This window comes from Amyelois transitella, chromosome 22, assembly GCF_032362555.1.
Source record: "Amyelois transitella isolate CPQ chromosome 22, ilAmyTran1.1, whole genome shotgun sequence".
In the NCBI taxonomy this organism is placed as follows: Eukaryota; Metazoa; Arthropoda; class Insecta; order Lepidoptera; family Pyralidae; genus Amyelois; species Amyelois transitella.
Genome location: NC_083525.1, coordinates 6,102,939 through 6,127,094, shown reverse-complemented (window position 1 = coordinate 6,127,094; position 24,156 = coordinate 6,102,939). Strand labels below are relative to the sequence as shown.

The following is a 24,156-nucleotide window of genomic DNA, read 5'->3' as shown; positions in this document are numbered from 1 at the left end:
CAGCAAGTAGCGCTGAAGTAAGCGCTGAAACAGCTTGGTGTAAGTGAACAGGAACAAATGGCGATCTGGAACTAACTCATCCCGAATGGCATACAACGGCGAATTGTAGCCGTTGTATGCCATTCGGGATGAGTTAGTGTGGTTAAAGATAAGAAAATAATATGTTCCATGTAACTTACGGTGGTATTTGAAAAGTTGTAGAGCTACATGTTTCAAATTTCTAAGTCACCTGCATACTTCGTTTGCGTCATCCTAATTATTTTATCTTTTTATGAAAACTCTTTTAGGGTCCCCTTAACTTTTACTTTAAATCATTCTCGGTTTCATCAATTTATCGCTTATAGTTTAGGGCAGTCGATGTCCCTTCGAACCATATCATATTGTTTTATAAAAAATAACGTAATACACCTTAATTTCAGCAAACACAGGCTCCGGATTGAAGTACCAATTCGCCAGCACTGGGTGTGGTCAGCGAGCCGCTCGCCTGCTCTCCGTCGGCGCTGAGGAGTTAGCGCGCGCCATTTTCGCTGGAGCGGTGCCGAGTTCTCCTCAAACTAACTCCACTCTCAGGTAGGAAGTTCGGAAGGTTAGGTATGAAATATCAATCATGCAGGATGTATGTAGATAGAAAAAGGGAGTTGATTACTCGTCGTTATGCGCCGTCTTCGGTGCTTTGAAACTATTTCTACAGTTAGGTGAGGAACTCTTTATTTTTATCTATTAAATACAGAGTATGTACGAAATATCAATGCATAATACATAAAAACACGTTACAATATACAAAACAATTTGATTTGTTCTAAAATATTTTAACATTTCTTTTTCAGAACGCCATCGCCGTCAAACGAGCGAGAATTGTCAGGCACAGAAGCCCTTGATGCGTTTGTCACCGGACTATATAATGAAGCATTCAATATGATTGCAGCACTAGTTAACAGGTAAATCAATATAATATATTTATAGGACAATTATTGAAACAATCTCCTTTGTCATACCAGTGGATGTTGCAATTACATATGTTTAAATGGGCGTATAATACAATTAATATTGGTTTTATTACAACCAGCAAAGTGATCAGAAATATATATAGTCTACAAGCCTAAAGAGAGTTTGGCAGATATTAAAATGGTACAGGCAGGCGTAGACAAACCATACCTGTCAAACCAACTCTAAAGGCAATACATTAATTGTTACCTACATTTGGGTGTTATTTATTGAACAATCCAATTTTTTTAACGCAGGAGTCTCACCACCTCATGCCGGACCTCCTCGTCCCTTTTAGTCCTGGATTCTCCTGGTGCTGACAATCCTATGTGTGCCGGTCAGCAGAGTGGTGCGCCTCTGTCCAAACTACTCTCCAACTACCTGCAAGTGAGTGTTTTACGATAACTTCGCGAAGTGACAATAGATGGCTCTGTGCATCCATTCATCAATTGGTTCGAAAAACAATTCACTCTTTCTATCACTTTAAGAGAGAGGAAAGATACAACTTTAAATAACACATATACAGACATTACATACTTTGATAAAGTTGTAGTATGATGACATACATATAGAAAACTCAATTGGCCATGCAAAAATAAAATATATATTCAATAAAGCGCCAAAGTTACTTAGCGCCAATATTGAGAAAAATGCGTTTGTCTTGGGCTGGCATAAGTAGGTACAGTCATCATCATATCAAATTACCCTGTATGGAACTCTTGGATGCGGAAATAGAGGCGAATTGGCAGGGAATTTGTCAAGATTGAGACGCTGTTGACGAGTGCATTTAATATTATATGTTCTATGGTATACTTTTTGTAAACCCTTGTGAAATGCAAATAAATATTTTATTCTATTCTATGTTTCCAGGAACGCCTGCAAGCCGTCTTCCACGAAGCAATGTTGGTTGCACCACGAGAACGATACGCACAGGAGGGTATCACCCTCGACGATGGCGCTGAGGAAGGTAGACATACTATTTATATTTATATTTATACAAATGCTTGATGGTTATTTTTACATATCTACCTCTTATCATGATCGTCCTGGCGTAGTTATCAATTGGGACTAAGAATACCAAAACCTATAGCATTAGGTATATAGTAACAGAGTTACTTACAGTTATTTGCCGTGTGGTTCCCGGTACCAGTACAGTCTCTTTCCCATGGATATCGTAAAAGGCGACAAAGGGATAGGCTTAACCTATCACTATTTTAATCTGAATTCTATCATTAGCTGAACGTGGCCGATCAGTCTTTTCAAGACTGTTGGCTCTATCTACCCCACAAGGGATGTAGACGTGACCACATCTATGTATGTAAGTTAAGTTGTTACACTAGAAAAAGTTGTTATTCTAATATTCGCCATTTCGTTTATTATGACGCTATATATGAATAATTGTAGTGATATACCTACATCGTAATACTTGTTTTTATTTTCAGATTGGTTATCGGAGACCGTGAACCCAGGTCCTATGGTGGAACTCCTGGACAAATCTCCGCAGAACACCATCGTGCGTAGCTCGCAGGCCGATTTGAGGGATTGCGATCGCCGCGGACTTTTATGGTATTAAAATCTAGCTATTTGAAACTATTTGTATGGAGAGCTTGTAATGATAGCCTTTTTTGAGGGTAGTTTGAAACGTTAATAGAACACTTATCTACCCTTAAAAATAGTAAAAATTACTGACTTTACAGATATTTTTATAAGCAAAACCGCAGGTTGTATAGCACGTGGACAAATTAATAAAATGCAAAAACTGAATAAATTTAGATGTAAAATATTTTATTTATAATATTTTAATATTTTATTTATTGTGCCGTGTGATTCCCGGCACCAATACAAAAAAGAAAAGGACCACTCCATCTCTTTCCCATGGATGTCGTAAAAGGCGACTGAGGGATAGGCTTATAAACTTGGGATTCTTCTTTTAGGCGACAGGCTAGCAACCTGTCACTATTTGAACCTCAATTCTATCATTAAGCCACATAGCTGAACGTGGCCTATCAGTCTTTTTAAGACTGTTGGCTCTGTCTACCCCGCAAGGGATATAGACGTTATTATACGTATGTATGTATGTAAAATATTTTGCAGGTTACTCGACGAGGAATCAATGTATCCAGGTTCGTCTGATGACACGTTCCTGGAGCGTGTGATGACCCACTACGGGCCGCCCAACCAGACGCAGTATCTGATCAAGAAGGCTCCACACGCGAGGCAGTTCATGTTGCAACACTTGCAGGTAGAAACAAAAACCATTTGATTCGAATTCAAAATCAGGATTCTAAATAACTAAGCTTAGATGGGTTAGCAATTGTCACTCTTTGAATCTTAATCCATCATGAAGCCATACAGCTGAGCGTGGCCTTTCAGTCTTTTTGAGAGACTATGTTGACTCTGTGTGCGGAGTAGCCGCAAGGGATATAGACGTGACTATATGTATTCAATAGAAGAGGATCTGAAGATTGTACAAATTGCAGACAACGAAGTCTGTTCCCCAAAGTATAGCAGTGGAATGTGTTACTGAAAACACTTAACTATGAAAGTGACCTCATAACACAATTTGTATTTGAAACAGTAAGTAATTTTCCTCCAAATAAGAATCTTTCTTTTCCAGTTATATAAATTTCATTTCACTGTTCTGAAATGCAACAAATTGTTAAGATGAATGTCTGCTACGAGCTGATAGTTTTAATAGTATTTTAATTTTTTCGTTTTCAGGGTACAAATCCAGTGTTATATGATGTCACGGGTTGGGTGAAGGCGAGTAGAGAAAGTCCTGTTACAAAGAAAGCTCTTACACTTTTGCAAGAAAGTCAAAAGTAAGTTAATCGTCTTTTATTTTTTTTATTTTTAATTCTGCGTCTGCTTTCAACTTTTCGAAAATTATTAATGTTTGATCGCTTCTAGCTAGCTCGATTGGAGAAAATTAGGTTTTTTTTTCTCGCAACGTTGGAAGAGCATTTCTATTTTAGCGAGGTGTTTAAATAAGTGTTTAACTTCCTTTAAATGGAACTCAAGTCTGTCTTGAACTTTGACTTCGGACATAGGCATAAGAGATACAAACTTGCGATTAAATGCAAAGCACTTTTTTATAAAGAACTTTATTGAACATAATGGTACGGTAATATGTATTCACAAGTGATGATAATACCTTGATGCTTGATGCTGCATAAAATACTATAAATGATAAAAATGTATTTTAAAGTATTTATAAATAATACAGTACAATAATCCCACCTCGGTCATGTACCAAAGACTATTCTCGAAGTTATGTATGTACATTAGTTTGAATACTAACCTATGCTCCCACGGTGAGGAAAAACATCGTGAGGAAACCTGCCCATTCAGGCAACTGGATGTGTACCCATGATCGATCAAATATGGCGTTGGGTTCCACTGCAAATGTCGCGGAGGTCAGACGGGAGTCCTGAAAACCTGACTCACCCAATCCAAAGTCAAAGGCATATCCCGGGCTCCTCTCCAAAGTGGCGAGGATGCAACCGGGCCCAAAACCAGACGGAAGAATGAATGCAACGCGACAATATAAAATGAGTTGTATATGTAGCGAGGAGCTGGCGCGGCTGGCGGCGGGGGCGCGCGGCGGCGGCGCGTGGGCGGGCGCGGGCGACGCGGGCACGCTGCGCCGCGCCTCCTCCGTCCGGCGGACCCTCACCTCAGGTACGCTCACACACGATACACGATACACGACGCGGGCACGCTGCGCCGCGCCTCCTCCGTCCGGCGGACCCTCACCTCAGGTACGCTCACACACGATACACGATACACGACGCGGGCACGCTGCGCCGCGCCTCCTCCGTCCGGCGGACCCTCACCTCAGGTACGCTCACACACGATACACGATACACGACGCGGGCACGCTGCGCCGCGCCTCCTCCGTCCGGCGGACCCTCACCTCAGGTACGCTCACACACGATACACGATACACGACGCGGGCACGCTGCGCCGCGCCTCCTCCGTCCGGCGGACCCTCACCTCAGGTACGCTCACACACGATACACGATACACGACGCGGGCACGCTGCGCCGCGCCTCCTCCGTCCGGCGGACCCTCACCTCAGGTACGCTCACACACGATACACGATACACGACGCGGGCACGCTGCGCCGCGCCTCCTCCGTCCGGCGGACCCTCACCTCAGGTACGCTCACACACGATACACGATACACGACGCGGGCACGCTGCGCCGCGCCTCCTCCGTCCGGCGGACCCTCACCTCAGGTACGCTCACACACGATACACGATACACGACGCGGGCACGCTGCGCCGCGCCTCCTCCGTCCGGCGGACCCTCACCTCAGGTACGCTCACACACGATACACGATACACGACGCGGGCACGCTGCGCCGCGCCTCCTCCGTCCGGCGGACCCTCACCTCAGGTACGCTCACACACGATACACGATACACGACGCGGGCACGCTGCGCCGCGCCTCCTCCGTCCGGCGGACCCTCACCTCAGGTACGCTCACACACGATACACGATACACGACGCGGGCACGCTGCGCCGCGCCTCCTCCGTCCGGCGGACCCTCACCTCAGGTACGCTCACACACGATACACGATACACGACGCGGGCACGCTGCGCCGCGCCTCCTCCGTCCGGCGGACCCTCACCTCAGGTACGCTCACACACGATACACGATACACGACGCGGGCACGCTGCGCCGCGCCTCCTCCGTCCGGCGGACCCTCACCTCAGGTACGCTCACACACGATACACGATACACGACGCGGGCACGCTGCGCCGCGCCTCCTCCGTCCGGCGGACCCTCACCTCAGGTACGCTCACACACGATACACGATACACGACGCGGGCACGCTGCGCCGCGCCTCCTCCGTCCGGCGGACCCTCACCTCAGGTACGCTCACACACGATACACGATACACGACGCGGGCACGCTGCGCCGCGCCTCCTCCGTCCGGCGGACCCTCACCTCAGGTACGCTCACACACGATACACGATACACGACGCGGGCACGCTGCGCCGCGCCTCCTCCGTCCGGCGGACCCTCACCTCAGGTACGCTCACACACGATACACGATACACGACGCGGGCACGCTGCGCCGCGCCTCCTCCGTCCGGCGGACCCTCACCTCAGGTACGCTCACACACGATACACGATACACGACGCGGGCACGCTGCGCCGCGCCTCCTCCGTCCGGCGGACCCTCACCTCAGGTACGCTCACACACGATACACGATACACGACGCGGGCACGCTGCGCCGCGCCTCCTCCGTCCGGCGGACCCTCACCTCAGGTACGCTCACACACGATACACGATACACGACGCGGGCACGCTGCGCCGCGCCTCCTCCGTCCGGCGGACCCTCACCTCAGGTACGCTCACACACGATACACGATACACGACGCGGGCACGCTGCGCCGCGCCTCCTCCGTCCGGCGGACCCTCACCTCAGGTACGCTCACACACGATACACGATACACGACGCGGGCACGCTGCGCCGCGCCTCCTCCGTCCGGCGGACCCTCACCTCAGGTACGCTCACACACGATACACGATACACGACGCGGGCACGCTGCGCCGCGCCTCCTCCGTCCGGCGGACCCTCACCTCAGGTACGCTCACACACGATACACGATACACGACGCGGGCACGCTGCGCCGCGCCTCCTCCGTCCGGCGGACCCTCACCTCAGGTACGCTCACACACGATACACGATACACGACGCGGGCACGCTGCGCCGCGCCTCCTCCGTCCGGCGGACCCTCACCTCAGGTACGCTCACACACGATACACGATACACGACGCGGGCACGCTGCGCCGCGCCTCCTCCGTCCGGCGGACCCTCACCTCAGGTACGCTCACACACGATACACGATACACGACGCGGGCACGCTGCGCCGCGCCTCCTCCGTCCGGCGGACCCTCACCTCAGGTACGCTCACACACGATACACGATACACGACGCGGGCACGCTGCGCCGCGCCTCCTCCGTCCGGCGGACCCTCACCTCAGGTACGCTCACACACGATACACGATACACGACGCGGGCACGCTGCGCCGCGCCTCCTCCGTCCGGCGGACCCTCACCTCAGGTACGCTCACACACGATACACGATACACGACGCGGGCACGCTGCGCCGCGCCTCCTCCGTCCGGCGGACCCTCACCTCAGGTACGCTCACACACGATACACGATACACGACGCGGGCACGCTGCGCCGCGCCTCCTCCGTCCGGCGGACCCTCACCTCAGGTACGCTCACACACGATACACGATACACGACGCGGGCACGCTGCGCCGCGCCTCCTCCGTCCGGCGGACCCTCACCTCAGGTACGCTCACACACGATACACGATACACGACGCGGGCACGCTGCGCCGCGCCTCCTCCGTCCGGCGGACCCTCACCTCAGGTACGCTCACACACGATACACGATACACGACGCGGGCACGCTGCGCCGCGCCTCCTCCGTCCGGCGGACCCTCACCTCAGGTACGCTCACACACGATACACGATACACGACGCGGGCACGCTGCGCCGCGCCTCCTCCGTCCGGCGGACCCTCACCTCAGGTACGCTCACACACGATACACGATACACGACGCGGGCACGCTGCGCCGCGCCTCCTCCGTCCGGCGGACCCTCACCTCAGGTACGCTCACACACGATACACGATACACGACGCGGGCACGCTGCGCCGCGCCTCCTCCGTCCGGCGGACCCTCACCTCAGGTACGCTCACACACGATACACGATACACGACGCGGGCACGCTGCGCCGCGCCTCCTCCGTCCGGCGGACCCTCACCTCAGGTACGCTCACACACGATACACGATACACGACGCGGGCACGCTGCGCCGCGCCTCCTCCGTCCGGCGGACCCTCACCTCAGGTACGCTCACACACGATACACGATACACGACGCGGGCACGCTGCGCCGCGCCTCCTCCGTCCGGCGGACCCTCACCTCAGGTACGCTCACACACGATACACGATACACGACGCGGGCACGCTGCGCCGCGCCTCCTCCGTCCGGCGGACCCTCACCTCAGGTACGCTCACACACGATACACGATACACGACGCGGGCACGCTGCGCCGCGCCTCCTCCGTCCGGCGGACCCTCACCTCAGGTACGCTCACACACGATACACGATACACGACGCGGGCACGCTGCGCCGCGCCTCCTCCGTCCGGCGGACCCTCACCTCAGGTACGCTCATACACGATATACCTAGTAAGATACAACTGTTTACGAGTATTTTTGCGACCCTTTCTCTCCACCTTGCACCTGGTTCAACCGTAGAGCGAAGAATTCCTCTAGGCCAGGAACGGCATTCTATTCTTATTTCGGCAGTAAGACAGGAAACAGTGTGTTTTGTTGCTGAAATTTCTTCACCATAAGTGAATCTTTTTTTAACAATTCTTAATATTTTTTATAGCTAGTTGATTTCTGTAAAATATTGCCCCATCTATGGAGACAAACATTAAATGCCTTATTTTTTTCGCATTAACATCAATGATTAAGCTGTATTCGAGTCATTATAGTAAATAATATGGTTTTATTGACGATTTGAAAGACGTAACTCTCATTTATCTACCCAGGAACGGCTGGCATGAAGCGTCGTTCAACTGCCTTACAAGCGAAATTCGTGGCCGATGGTGTAGTGGACACATTGCGCAGATGTGGTTCTGGTGGTGTGCACTTCGTGTGCTGCCTTCTCAGCAACCAGCCCGGAGAGACCGGTGACGATGTCAACGTGCCATTGCTAAGATCACAGGTCAGTAACTACACAGCTAGACAGAATGAAACGTCTCTAGATGGCGCTTCAAGCAAAATTGGTCGCTGGGTAATTCGTATTCGAAGGCGTGGTGGACAAAATGCGCAGAGGTGAAGGTGGATGCACTTTTTAGGCCATCTCCTAAGCAACGGCAACGCCGCTGACGATGCCATAGTACCATTGCTACGATTCCAAGTCACTGGCTTGTTTACTGCACCCTGGTTCCTCTAATACAAAGCGTCGAGTAATGGAAGTACAGTGAGCAGGAAAGCGCGGAATTACCTACAGTGGATGAGAATAGTGACTAAATATTATACTGCTCATACTCCTGCCCCTGTCTAGAACTGTCTACTGTCCCCTTAGAAGAACTTAAATTTATAGTTACCATTGTGGAATTTATAGCAATGTTCTTACTTGTACAGATAGTATGCCAGTCGGGTAAATAATTTACTTTCGTTCTCACAGTTCCGTGGATTCCAGCTTCTTGAAGCCGCCAGATTGTACAAGCAAGGCTTCCCGGAACACATGCCGCTGTCGGAGTTTGCCAGAAGGTAGTACATTTTATTTTTGAAAGTTACAGGTCTATATCACGTACAAATAGTTAAAAACTATGTCACAACATATTAAGTATTCATACATTAGTTTAGATGACCACTGAAGTTAAAAAACACATCGTCAACACCTGCACATTCAGGTGAGTGAATGTGCTTAATGTAAGCGTTAATACGCTGACATTTCCCTAAAGAAATACTTACTTCACGAAACATTAATATTGGTTCGCCATCACGACTTCACGAAACAGTAACAGTTCGTCGCTCTTAGACCCTAGACGTAACTTTATATCCAGGTAACAAAAGTGTCTCGAAAATTAATTGTCTTCTAATTCTCGACTCGGGAATATAATTCTACAATTTGTCATTCGCACTTCAGGTACCGTCTTCTGGCGACGTCAGAAAGCGAGAGTACCGACAACAGCCAACAGCTTTCGGACCGACAGCTCGTGGACGATATGCTGCTGGCCCTGGACCTGGACGTCACCAGCTACCGGCTTGGACTTACTCAGGTCAGTGCCTTGACAAAATGTACCAACTATCTTCAATTACCGTATTTATTTGTATTCGAACATAGATCCACTTAATAAACAGGCTTTGAACCAACACATCTCTCTGAAGCATATTTTGGTAACTGGGATTACAGACGAAAAAGTACTTTCCACTCGAGTGTCCTAGTTTGAACTGTTTAGGATAATCGCTGAACGTGGACTATCTTAGTGAGAAACAACTAACACCTTTCGGACCATCGACTCTTGGACGTAACCAGCTATAAGCTCAGAGTCTTTATTAATTAGTTGTTGTTTTGGTATTATATCTTTATATATATTGCACAGAAAAAATAATATTACATGAGAAAAAACATGGTGCCACTTCTGTGTTTAAAGAGAATCGAAATGTTGTGCTGTCTGGACAGATAAAAGGCTGCGAAGGTTAGGCGAGAGTGTAAAAACCTGACTTACCCAATTTGAAGTTCTCTCCTTGATGTGAGGATTCGCACCAGCATTGATTAAAAAAGGGAAGACAGAATTAAAGGTTTCGACAACTTTTAATAGGCGTCCAATTATTTTTGTTCTGAAATTCCAATGTTTAAATAAGCCTATAATAACACGTCGTATAAACAACCAATAAATCAATAAATAATTTGGTTTCCCGAAGTACAGTGACCCCTATATAGCGATATTAGAAAGTTATAAAGCTTTTAAAACTAGCTAACTTGAGCTCATAAAAATTTATGACTTTATATTAATTTGCAATATTATCGACTCATTCACCCACATTTGTCAATATTTATAACCCTTAATTCCCATTTAGCGGATATATTCAAGACCAAAGTAAGGCTTTTATTTTACTACTCGCTTTCCGATTGGTTAAAAATCGATAATACTCTATATCGTTCCGCTGTATTCACAGCCTAACCTCTGCCTGGACTTCAAATGAATATAGTAACATACATAATAAAGCCTTTTTTCTTGGAGGGGTAGGCACAAACTACATCTTTGGCTTCATCTACATTCGTAACTCATGCAAGTTCGTCGTTTTCTGGTAATCAGGATCAGGATCCCCCGATTTGATTAAGGTACTTCGTCTAGGCCTTCCCGTTCCAACTTTCCATTACAGTTTCCTTTTATTATTTGCTTTTTTCATTGTAAATTGTCTAAAGTCGACTTTAGGATGCTTTTTTCTTAAATTCTCACACTAAAAGGGAATTTTAATCTTACACAAATTGAGCTGGGGGGGTAGACGAAGTTATTATTGTAAATTAGATTTTTCAAACATTTTTTCCACTTATCATCTACGTTATAAGTAAATAAATAAAAATCATCCATATGATTGATCACACCTTCACATCCTTCCCAGAGCGATTATTATTAAGCGACTATAACCTAACTTTCCCACTCCTTTCTTGCGTCCTTCATGCATACATCATCTTCTTAGATTTATGTAACTCATGCATACTTATTTATACACGCGTCTTTAAACAATTTTATATAAAGTTTCTCGATGATTTCCAATCAACTTATGACAGTCATAAAGCAATTTAAAACTCTACTTTTCAATTTGCTATCCCTAAGCCAGCATCCACGTGTAACTCAGTTAACTTTGTAACGCTTACCACACTCTCTATTTTGATTTACAAGTGGTACCGGTATAATTATGACTGCCTTAACATTATAGAGGAACTGCTTAAAATTTATTAGACAGTTTTGTTACTTTGAGCCGCTTATATTAAATTAATTGTAGTTATTTCGGTTTCGATCTAGATAACGGAAATTAAAATGCGACGGTTAAGTGCGAGTGTAGACGCATAGTGAGGGTTCCGTGTGGACTGTGGAACTAATGGGAATAACTAACAACAAAGCTGATTTGGTACGTTGGTGGTATTCTAGCAAGCGGAGGGTAGTGGACCCTCAGTCCCTTAGCAAAGCGGCGAACCGAGAACACGGAAATCTTGAGGCAAAGGTTGTACTTGTAATGTATATATAAACATCAAACTAGGTTAGTTACAGACAATTTTTCCGTTCATTGCTAGATCCAATTCTTCTGACCGCAAATTTTGAGTTTAAATTGTTATTTTTACATTATTACGGTTTTTAGATGAGTTTCTTTTTTTTTCATATTGTATGATTGGTGAATAATGGGGATATTGATAAGTAGCCTAAAAATGTAAATTCATTTTTGTAATTGTAAAATATGTGACATGAACGGTAATTTAATAAATGTTTGCAATAACCGAAATGGTAAATATCTGTTATAAATTCTCTCTTTATAAATTACGGAACTCCGAAAAATTTACGAAATTGGTGTTAGCTATTTATAGAATTTTCGTTTTACATTAATTTAAATATTTTTAGCAAGCATAGACTACATTCTCTTTTTGTAACAAAAACATCGAGCGCTAGATATACTCAAAAGATTAGTGTGCGTAAATTTATTACGGGACCTACACCTAAATGTACAGTAAAAATAAGAACTGATTCTATATAAGTTTGTAATTTGACCATTGGCTCTGTCTACCCCACAAGGGATATTTTCGTGACTATATGTATGTATGATTTTATATAGGTTTAATGAGCCTTAAGTTTGGATGTTATTGCACTGTCACATTTGTTTTTAAGACCTGATATTTTTAGTTCACATATGCATTACAAGGTCAACAGCTTAGAGAGAGAGATAGCATAATTCTCCTGTTACTCTTTGAATAAATAACCCTATGGTAAATTTATTAATGAAAACGAGAAATTAGCGTATATGATCAAATAACATTAAGTTTCAAATAGTGATTCTGTATTGATATAATATTTCGTAATTTGAGCGATACCATAGTTTAGTAAGCAAAATAAGAAAAGAAAACCTGTTAAATGCGATTCGTATTCGCACACGAATGTTTTCGTACCATCATCACCTTTGTTACTGAAATATTTATTTTTATATTCACATTTCTACCTGTTTATTAAAATCGACAATCGAAAAATTGCTTAAAAATTTAGTTTGTTGTATTGGAGCCCACTTTTATAATTCTTTATTGTTATTTATTTATTGAAATTTATTTGAAAGGTTATAAACAAGTAAATATTTAAGAGTTTGTATTTTTATAGTATAAAATGTTAGCGTTATTATTAATGAGTAAAAATAAAAAAATAACACTTTTATTGTATGAATTAAAAAACAAGTGCCAATTAATTTATTTTCATTAATCCTTTAAGTTAAGCATATATATTTTACGCGTAGTACGCATAGCTTTGGTTATTCGAATCAAAATCATTAAAAAACCGGTTGAATTCAACGCCCATAAAATCGATGCTTTCTTAAATTGAGTAGGCACCAACAAACCTGATTCTATTTTTAGATATTCTCAGGCCAGCAATATTTGAATAACCGCACGTAACTGTCTAAGAATAAACCGCAGCAAAAAATAAATGATCGCTAATTACAGTAATTTTACGCATTTTGATACAAAGTATCTTTCTCAGTATTATAGTCACTTTCACCTACTTTGATACATATTAGGGTTACCAGATCAAATATTTATATTCGGCAATTTTACAAATTAGTAATAAGTGTTTTGATATATAACTGAATAAATTTGCCAATCCTTATAAATTTTAAACTTAGTTTTTATTTGGATGCATGTAAGGCGCGAAAGTGGCTTCGTGTAAACCTGATAGGTACCCATCCAGCATCGTGGTCATAGATATCTCTCCAGACAGGTAAGAATGCGACAGGAACGAATTGATTTGCATTTGCTCGTCATCGTCCAGCTAACAATCAAGGGAAACAACACAACGATACCTGATTTTTCACTTATAGTAGGTACTACCATATCTAGGATTTGGCAACCCTATACTCCGCGGCTTCGTCGGCTCCCCTTTGTAAAACACCTCCGACCGACTTTTATAGCGGTTTTCAATCATAAAATTTTGAATAATGGCTATCAGATACAAACTGAGATTTAGTGGCAACGATTTGGTGAATCGTGATCTGTGCCTATCATATTTTTGATCGTATATCTAGTTAATGGTTCGGTCAGTAGGTAGTCCTTAATTTCGATCGTAAACAAGCTTTCATGTAATTATGAATGAAATGATGGGAAAATTGCCGCCGCGATGCGCGCCCACGTTTGTTTCACGGTTGGTTGAAAACATGTATAGATTCGTGTGAAATGGTCAAAATCTTCACGGGAAAATAAGAAAATTTTATTATGGTCAAAAATTGCTGTTGTCATCTCGTGAGAGCTTTCAGATAAGTTATTGTATTTATCGCCTTATCGCCTCCTATTCTCGATTGATTTGCGTTTGATACAGAGCAGAGTATGCTTAAGACGATACAACAAAAGTGACGATAAAACAAATGCATTTTTATTTTTAATGGCTTATTATGTACTACAAAAAAATTGTTATGTTCAATAAAGTATTTACAAACAAACAAGCAAAAGTGATGCTTGAAATGTATTCAAAAACCCAAATTATTTATTGAAATATTTTTGCATCAGGATAAATGCCATACCCTTTATTTCCTTTGTTGTATTTATTTTTGCAATTAAATATTTTTGGAATATGTATTAATGGTGGAATGAATTTGGAAGATGTGCTTTGTTGACAATTAAATCTAGGTGATTTAATTGTCAACAAAGCACATCTCCACTTATGGTTTTCCTGGAATATTCTTGAAGATAAAAACTTTCTTAGTTTTTCTATATTCGGCACTATTGTAGCCTCTTTTCTCATCATTATCACTTTTTGTCTCTGATTCACAAAATTATCTGTCCACGTTGGTATTTTTCCAAACTGCCGGAAAGGCGAGGTAATCAGTGAGCTCAGCTAACCATAAATAGATCGCGTCGCTCGAAAGTTATCAAAATATCTAACGGCAATTGTTTTTGAAGGCCAAAAAACCCATACATAGCGTGTAGGGGTTTGGATGGTTTGGAAAGTTATTCTTCAATGGCATAAAAAGGTTAGGGATTCAATAGCAAATTTCCAATGGTAACTTTATACCTTCTTAATTTTTTTGCTTGTATTTTTATTCCACATCCAGTCGCTGCCTCTCTTCCATGAATCTTTATGCAAAGCAAAATTTTCCATCTTTTAAGGGTTATAATGATTTCTCAGGTATTAATGTCTTCTTCTCTGAAGTTCCCCCTAGGTTTGGATTTAAGACTCAAAATCGCCACTAAATTTGGTTCAGGTGATTTAAAATTTTCAAAATTGGGCGTATGAAACGTTAATCAAATCACCACTTGTAAAAATCTCGTAATATTTTCTTATGTAATTGTTTTAGTCATTGCTCTTCATAGAGACGGTCGCAGGCTGCATTGTGGTCAGCGACGCTGCGACGGAAATAAACCGCTTGGAGTGAAAGTGTTATGCAATGCAACGCGACCTAACGGTTTTGATACGTGGACGTTTGTTTTGAATTTTGAATGAAATTTGAATTCTTAATTCTATTATTTTAAAGCTAAATTATTTTAAAAATATTTACCGTGTTATTCTTATTGTATCTAATGTTTTATGACATCATATAAACTCAACATAAAATAGAACTATCATAAAGAAGTCGTCCTCTAGTGTAACGAAATTTCTTAGATGTTTTTAAAAAAAAAAAAATCTGAACGATGATTTTACTTGGAATTCACTACAGGCACCCTCTCCTTTTTGCGCTATTGAAAAAACTACATATTTTAGTTTCTATATATATATATATATATATGTATAATTATATATATATATATATATATATATATATATATATATATATATATATAATAACAATTTAATAAGTTTCCTATTTAAGTCACTATTTACAGTATCGATAACACGTTTCATACACCCATTATTTATTGTATGTTTACAGTATTTTCAGAATAAGCCTTTCACCTTTTTTAAACCCTACCAAAAACAACCCGTCACAGAAACACAACTATCAAAATTGCTCTGTCGCATTTCACCTGTTTATATTAAAACGGCGAATACGTCCAAAGTGTTACATAATTGCAGCTTGCGTAACTTCCGATCCCCAAGTCTCAGTGTGTCGATGCGTGACCTCGTTTTTTCTGAACTCGAATGACATTTGGCCTATTGAATGTGTAGAGCTAGCAGTCATCGCAATCATGTGATATCCTTTACTTAGATTTTCATATAAGGCATACAAGTGCGCTTTCATATCTTTTGTTTTTCCACGAATGTTTGCAATTGCAACTTAATGATATTGATCGGGCCCATATTGAGTTAAATTTACATAATACAATCAAAAGTTTGTATAAAGTTTTTTGCCGTAATTAGTGTTCATTTATTTAAAATTCAAACACTTATCATAGAGTATTCTTAAATGCTGAATGCATTTTTAAATATTGGTTTTGAAGCCGGGTTTTTAGGAACAAATGTCGTTAATATTTAGATTAAGCAATTTTTTACAGCACTCCGGCTAAAGCCAATTTGAAAATTTGAGGATAAAGATGGTCATACTTATTCTAGCAATGTCAACACAACTCACGTAACGTTACCTCACGATGACACGACCTCCTTCGACCTGCGCCTCGCCTCTGACCTCAAACCTCAGGCGGAGTTGTTATCCTGCATATTGCTTCATGACATTTTACATGTTTGACTTCAGTTTTGTTGTATAAGCGCGTATTCCAATTGAGTTAATTCGGACTTTTATAATTTAAAACCTTAGACATTGGATATAGCTTTGAAGAAGTCGCTTACTTTTATTGATATTTCTTTTGTCCGAATTAGTTACTAAATCATTTTCATACTTCACAGTCTGAATTCAGACAAGTGGTATAGGCATTATATACAGGCAACATAGCCATAGAAGCTTGATAAGCTTAGTTTTTACATAGATATTGAAGACGGTACCTATACAGTTAGATTATTTATGTTCTATGTACGTGCCGTGTGGTTGCCGGCACCAATACAAAAAAGAATAGGACCACTCCATCTCTTTCCCATGGATGTCGTAAAAGGCGACTAAGGGATAGGCTTGCAAACTTGGGATTCTTTTTCTCAGGCGATGGGCTAGCAACCTGTCACTATTTGAATCTCAATTCTATCATTAAGCCAAATAGCTGAACGTGGCCATTCAGTCTTTTCAAGACTGTTGGCTCTGTCTACCCCGCAAGGGATATAGACGTGACCATGTGTATGTGTGTGTATGTGTATTTATGTTCTAAAATTTTCAAATAGTAACTTTTTTTATTTTATTTTTTTATTGTTCTCACGCACCCTAGTTATGTTTCCAAACCAATTTGATCCGGTCACGGAGACAGCAGTTGACTGGGAAATTCTATTTTCTATTCACCGAATTCTATTACCGGGCTACTTGCATAAAAACAAGCCATTACGTTCCCATTCACCAAATCTCGGCGCACGGTAACATGCGCAGCCGCAAGTTGCATAAGAAATAACAACTTTTAAAAAGTGTTACATCACTCGCCATCACTCACTTAGTTCCGATCTGTGCCGACGCCTCTCGAAACGTTATGTTATTGTTTGCCGTAGGCGACGTTAGGACTATATTAATTTGAAGGTGGTGTCTATACTATGTCGTTGGCTTTATTTTGTTGTCATTGTAAGCGACATACCAACGAGCCTGCATGAAGAGAGCTATGAATGTGGATGAAGCGAAAGAAGTATATAGGGATGCCTACACCTCCGGGAAAGTGGCGTGATTTTATGTGTGCATGATAAATGATATGATTCTATCATTAATCCAAACAGCTAAACGTGGCCCATCAGTCTTTTCAAGTCTGTAGGTTCTGTCTACCCCGCAACGGATATCGACGTCACTATATGTGTAAACATTAATCACGCCCCTTTCTCAGAGGTGTAGGCAGTGTGTTAAAAGATTTAAAAGATGTTTGTTTAAAACTTGTTGTGAAACATATTCACGAAAATGCATAACACTCAATAGTAATGTTCGGTGCACACTTAATGTTTACTTTTATCATCGATTTCAATCTTATTCCCCAATGCCCTACAATTAAATCGAGTAACTTATGTAACAATTGCATAATACTATGGCGTTGAGTATACATGCTATTAGCTAACATTTTACTATCACTTGACAAAGTATATGGCAGTTTTGTGCTACATAAAACTTGTTTATCTTGAAACGTTCATCTGAGACATAAAAAGGAGTTTTCATGAAAAGGTAAAGAGCACATAAGCCTTATCTTATAAAATAAAATAGAATTTTGGATTATCATGCGTTTTTTCTTCTGTGCCTTGACTTTTCATCGCTCGAGGTATACTGGACCGATTTATTTGAGTCCTAAATGTACCACATTTCACACAGTTCATAACTTGGGAAGCAAAAGCAAAAATTATTATTGACATCGATTTTCTTATCCATTTCTAAGTAAGTACTTTTATAATATAGGGAAAGAAGCATCACATTGTATGTCAAATGTTAAAAGCAAGCAAATTGAAATTATATGCGCGCGCACTTTGGAATATCTCCTCTATAGTCTAGTTGATTAGCAGTGACGTAAAGTTAAAAGCTTACTTGAAAGCAGAAACTACATTAAAAACATTGTAACAGTATCTTTACACAAGTACCTTTTCGTAAAGTATGCTAGAATAACGATTTAGCATATAAAATTTATCATAGGGCAAGAATTTTAATTAATTCTTATAGTATAGACTTTTAATTTATTGAGTTATTTTCTGAATCCTCAAAGGAATGAAAAAAGTTGGAGACATTGTGCAATTTTGAACAATTACAGTCCTGCGAATTGCGACCCTAATTTTAAAACATTGTCCAAAGCTTATCATATTAAAAAAACTGGCCAAGTGCGAGTCGGACTCGTGCACGATGGGTTCCCACGTTCACAATACGTTTATCGCATGGTATACCCTCAATATTTTTTGGCTTTGTTGTTATAGCAACAACGGAAATACAAAGTTTGTAAAAATTTCAGCTTTCTAGCTTACACAGTTTATGCTATACAGCCTAGTGACAAATAAACGGACAGTGGAGGCGTAGTAATAGGGCGTGTTTTTACTTTTTATCTACGGAGCCTTACGGTACGTTTAAAAATAGGGGAAAAAACGGGCGGCTTATTTGGCTGACAGAAAATTATAAGGCTAGTCTGAAACGAAATTATTAAATTTGTTATCAATTTCCTATAGGCATATTGGCATATGGCATATTGCTTCTGAAATATTTGGTAGAGACTCAAATTTAGTTTTATTAAATTCTTATAAGTTATCTCTGTAATACATTATAATTAATTAATCAAGACACCAATGTTCAGACAGTTCTGGCCAACCCCATTTCATTTGGTTTACTTGCCGCTTCCCGAAGACCTAACGATGATCAATCATTTCACTAAATCTTCTAAGTATTGTGTGATGTTCGCATCACAAAAACTTATACTTTTTATAAATTAAAATGATTTTCTCATGAGTTCATCTTCAGTAAAGATTTAAAAGTATATTTACCATCACGTTCTCCATAGCAAATTTAAACATTATTTCATTTTTATACAATGAAAAGCATCATTTTGAAATTCATTCTTAATTTAAAAGTAACAACCCTTCGTATTTTTGTTTTCGGAATACGTAAGTTTGCTCTTTAGCAGGCAAACAGAAATAATTATGATCATTTAGCGATTCATCTAAGGCAACTTGGAAATTTTGGAGTCAACAACGAAGCCCAAATTGATAAACATAAAAGTTATGGCGAAGAGGGGAATGCAGAAGTACCTAAAGTATACTAAAAGAGATCAGATATCTCGGCTTTGCTTGTACCTTTCAGGGAAGTCACAAAACTCGAATACTACATTTAACTGGAAACTGTAAGGAAGGAAATTTTCCGAATAAATAAATACGGTCGAATTGAGAACTTCTTTCTTTTTTTTCAAAGCGGGTAAAAATATGAGTAAAAACATAATTTATAAAGATTTCTTTTTATTTCAATGAACTGCATTGCTGATTTGCCTAGTTACCTTACTTATTTCTTCGACAAATGTCAAACTTCATAGTAATTAATCTCTAACGTATCGTAAGTTAAAGTTAAGAAGACAGAAGAATTAATGCATGTAGCCTTTCAAAAACCGTTACTCATTGTAAATTTTAGTAATAAAAACATCCTATATTTATAAAATATAAATTATCCTATATTTATATTTTCATAATTTTTGAATTTAAAGCTCCCTCATTTTATATGGTAAGTGCATATTTTACTTAAAGAAAGTACAATTACACAATAATCGTAAACCTGCAGTGTGCATCAAAAAGTGTATATACGTATATCGTAATATAACTATAATTTAATGTTGGAAAGTGTTGACGTATAGACTCTTTGTGATTAAAGAAATAATTAAAATCTCCTCATATTCTCCCTCTCATCTTTGCGTGTTCCCGGTTGCACCCTCCACTACTATTCTAAGATAGATCTGAGTTTGAAAAATTACGTCGTTGAACCGTTCGTAGATAAAACGACCGCCGCATAAAGTTGTTTCAAACTCATATTAGACTGAAAACTTTTAGTCCGTTGTCTAAACAATCGCCAAAGAATAATCGTTGACTCTGAGAATATGGGACACTAAACTGAACATAATTTAACCAAATTAATTTAGTTTTTATTAGCTGGATTTCGGGGAAATTATGATAGAAAATGTTCTAAAGGCAGAACAATTAGAAACGATGCTTTGGAATCTGCATTTTTTTTATTATTGTAACTGTACCTTATCTTAATATAATTAAAAAAATTATTATTATCTCCTAGTGTAATGGCTCACAAATTTTACAGGTTATTAAAAAAAAATACGCCTTTAATTACCATATATATCACACAAACTAGTTAAGTGGCCCAGTTTTGGGCATGTATATTTTTCGCACGTGTAAGTTTGGGTCGCGATTTCTGATTAGCCACCAGAACAGAGTTAATTATTTTGTTTTTAGCAAAAGCAGGGTTTTTACGCTGTCAATAAATATGTTCACACACTTTTTCTTTGTGAACCGACTTAAGTGAACGGAATTTCATTAAAACATCTCCCTAGTCGCACAAAAACAAAATTTAAGAAACAAACTTTTAAATCTTATTAAAATTAATAATAATGAAAAATAATTTGTTTCTTGTCAACCCTTACGAGTATCAGGTAAATTGTCTAGCCCTGGTGACGTATTCTTACCTTTTATTGGGGAATTTGCGCATACTTTCTTATATTTTCTTCTTGACAATTTGCCTCAATCGACCATTTTACCAAACCATGAATCCAAATTTGTTCATTCATGTAGAGGCTTCAGTGCTCTGTGTTCCAAGTATCCAACCGCAACTCGGCAGTGTTTCGGGAGCCGCAGTTTGCCGATAATGAATCATATTTTTACTTTCACGGCTAATAATACTAATGTCGTAATCTTATGTAAGGATTTTATGTCATAGATATTAAATGCATTAAAAATAACGATCACTATATGTATATTAGTTAAAATGTAATTGTTAAGACAGTACTAGATCGTCGTAAAAGTTGTCGAAGTATATATATTGAATTATTTTTTTCCCATACTTTATATAACTACTACAGCAGTGCTTTGATATTGTGTTTATTGAATGTGACTGATTAATTTCCAAAGCTTTGCCGTCAGAAATCTAAGTATGTATTGCCAATTGTGTTCCTTATTAAAGTTCCCTAATGCCTTCTCCGAAAAAAAAAGCCCAGAAGTTAAACCGTGAAAGCGTAGCAAATAGTTAACAAACTCACTTTCCTATTTATAAAACTGAGAAAAGATTTAATCAAGAACTCGTCGGCGTTTAAAAGAACTTAATTACAAATTATAACAATCATTGGATGGTACTTATTCAGGAAATAAGATGTTAGAGAAAAAGATAATTCAATAAACCATTCAGATGATTGAACCGTTCCAATTAGAATGATTTTCATTACATAAATAGAAAAATGTATTTTCTGACTACCCCTTCTGGAAAGAGGCGTGATTTGATTCATGTGTACATCAATGCATTGATCACTAAGAATTAATGTGTAGACACGACGGTAACCGATTTTAATGCCGACTAATGAGATATACTTATGAATACTCTTAACTCATGCATTACGCATTCAGATACTTTTAACCGATTGTAATTAACAATAGCAATTAAGAATATGATAGTCCAAGTTTAGTGATGATTCCAAATCGGAAATCTCATCAATTTTATTTCAAATAATTTTTAAACTGTCGGTGATTTTCTTTTTTTTGGGTGGTTTTGAGACGGTCCTGGTTTTTCATTGCCAAACTAGTCATCATTCCAACCAAGGTCTGTAAGGTCAGAAAGCATGTCTTTTTGTGGGATCCAGTCAACACACATCTTTGCTCTTACTTCGAATTTCGCGTGGTGGAATGCCTTGCGATCTCATGATGCCCTCAAAATGGCAAAAAAGGCGCAAGGGGTTTTGTGGGTAGGCTGCCACATCAGATACCAAGAATCACACTCTCCCGGGTCAAGACCCAAGGAGTCGTCCTTACAAAGATTTCTCTTTCGATAAAATAAAGGCTTGCTAGCTCTTTAAAGACTTTCTCAATATGTTCCGCTGTTATTCCGTTCAATCTTTCACGACCAATTTGATCAGAATTTATTGAACCCATTAACTTGATATTTAGTTCACACGCACGTGTATGTACGTCAATTTAACACGAACTTAACTGAACTTAAATAAGAAATATTTTTCAACTCTGTAAAACGAAAATACTTTCGAAAGAGATTAAGATATGATGAACGCGAAAAATTTGAAAAGACACCGGAGCGACATATCTGCTTCAATCTGTCATCTTTACTTATGATTCGGCCCACTTCCTTGTTCAAAATACTCTTGCGCAGTCTTGAGTATCTCCGCTTGGTAACACCACTATTTTCCACCAATTTTTTTACTTCCATTCCTTCATGATACATACATACATATAATTCACACTCCTAACTAACCTCAAGTCCTAAAAAACGTTAGCTCTTTTCTTTTGAGTAAAATTTAAAATAATTTTATTGTATATAAAAAATTAGTTAAGAAACGTGACTAACATTTGGTTTTAATGAGTACTAGAGGCCCGCGACTTCGTCCGCATCGAAACCCTATCAATCATATGTTATTCTGGGTCTTCAGCTACCTACATACTAAAATTCATCGTAATAGGTTCAGTAGTTTTTACGTGAAAGAGTAACAAACATCCATACTGACATCCTAGCATACTCACAAACTTTCGCATTCAAAATATTAGTAGGATGTGGCATGTGTTTCCCATACATTCACCTTTCCATATCCACCTATTTATGAGCGACAATAAGAATGTCAAATGTTTAGACAGCCCATAAAAACAGGGATATTCTTAAAGTTAGTTTGTAGTAATTACAAAGTTATACGTTCTCATTTATTTACGAACAAAAGTTAACATTTGATAAAGTTAGTAACATGACCTACCTACAATGTACTTGTAGGTTTTTATTGGGCATTATAATTACACCGAGTGTGAGAATATTAACGTTACGTTTAACTACGTTACACTTTCGAAAAGGTTTAATTAAAATTTACCGAGCACTGTTTCTTTTGAACGATGAAGTAGTTAAACAAATTTTAATTAATTCAAACAACAAAATAGTAGTATGTATGTATTTCAAATGCTTGAATATGAGGTCCGTACAAAATAATAATTATACAAATCGGCTTGGTTTAATTGAAATTATGATAAGGTAACGGGAAAGGCTATTTTGCTGCTATTTTATACGGCTAAAACACATCGCACAACCGCAAACTTTAAAGCTATTTATAGACAAGTATGTATGCTTATAAACCAAACGTTTAAAATTATTTCTTTCATAACAATTACCTTATTTTTGTTCCAAATTATACCTACGTTCCTAATGTCGTATTCGTTCGTTGACAAAATGATAAGCTGAATATTTAATTGACCAGGAAATGACTGGAAAGTTGGCTTTGTTTCTATATTTATCGTCGCAATAGCGGTATTATTTACAATTTGTACGCCTTTTGTCAGAAAACTACGCAAAATGTTACACACGCATAGTTCCCTGACCTCTTCAATTTATTTTATATATGTAATTTAATATTATTGTTGCAGGTAAGATGTCAAAAAAACGGACAGTGATTTTACTCGACTGTGCGAAATGAAGTTATTTTAATGATAACTCAGCGATTGTTCTACCGACATGACGAGGTAAGTTAATAACTGCATTCAAATACTAGTATTTAAACTATACGAGTAGTTTTACTCTTGCTGCCTCTGTAAAACTCATGAAAAACAGGCAATACAAGTAAGTCAAGTTTTTATTATTTTTTTAAAATTTATAATTATCATACATATTTTGATTAACTTTTGACATAGATTTAGTAATAA

At 40.1% G+C, this 24,156-nt stretch overlaps 1 protein-coding gene across 2 annotated transcripts in view; it reads left to right on the top strand.

The window, feature by feature from the left end:
- Positions 1-24,156, top strand: part of LOC106129934 (unconventional myosin-XVIIIa) — a 188,884-nt gene that overhangs the window by 79,572 nt on the left and 85,156 nt on the right. For both annotated transcript variants that reach the window (XM_013328646.2, XM_013328647.2), the window contains 11 exons: positions 420-570; positions 828-938; positions 1,242-1,371; positions 1,855-1,951; positions 2,427-2,550; positions 3,079-3,226; positions 3,706-3,806; positions 4,553-4,665; positions 8,578-8,753; positions 9,219-9,304; positions 9,684-9,816. In XM_013328646.2, coding sequence (XP_013184100.2) covers positions 420-570; positions 828-938; positions 1,242-1,371; positions 1,855-1,951; positions 2,427-2,550; positions 3,079-3,226; positions 3,706-3,806; positions 4,553-4,665; positions 8,578-8,753; positions 9,219-9,304; positions 9,684-9,816 — 1,370 coding nt within the window. The remainder of the gene's footprint in view (positions 1-419; positions 571-827; positions 939-1,241; positions 1,372-1,854; positions 1,952-2,426; positions 2,551-3,078; positions 3,227-3,705; positions 3,807-4,552; positions 4,666-8,577; positions 8,754-9,218; positions 9,305-9,683; positions 9,817-24,156) is intronic.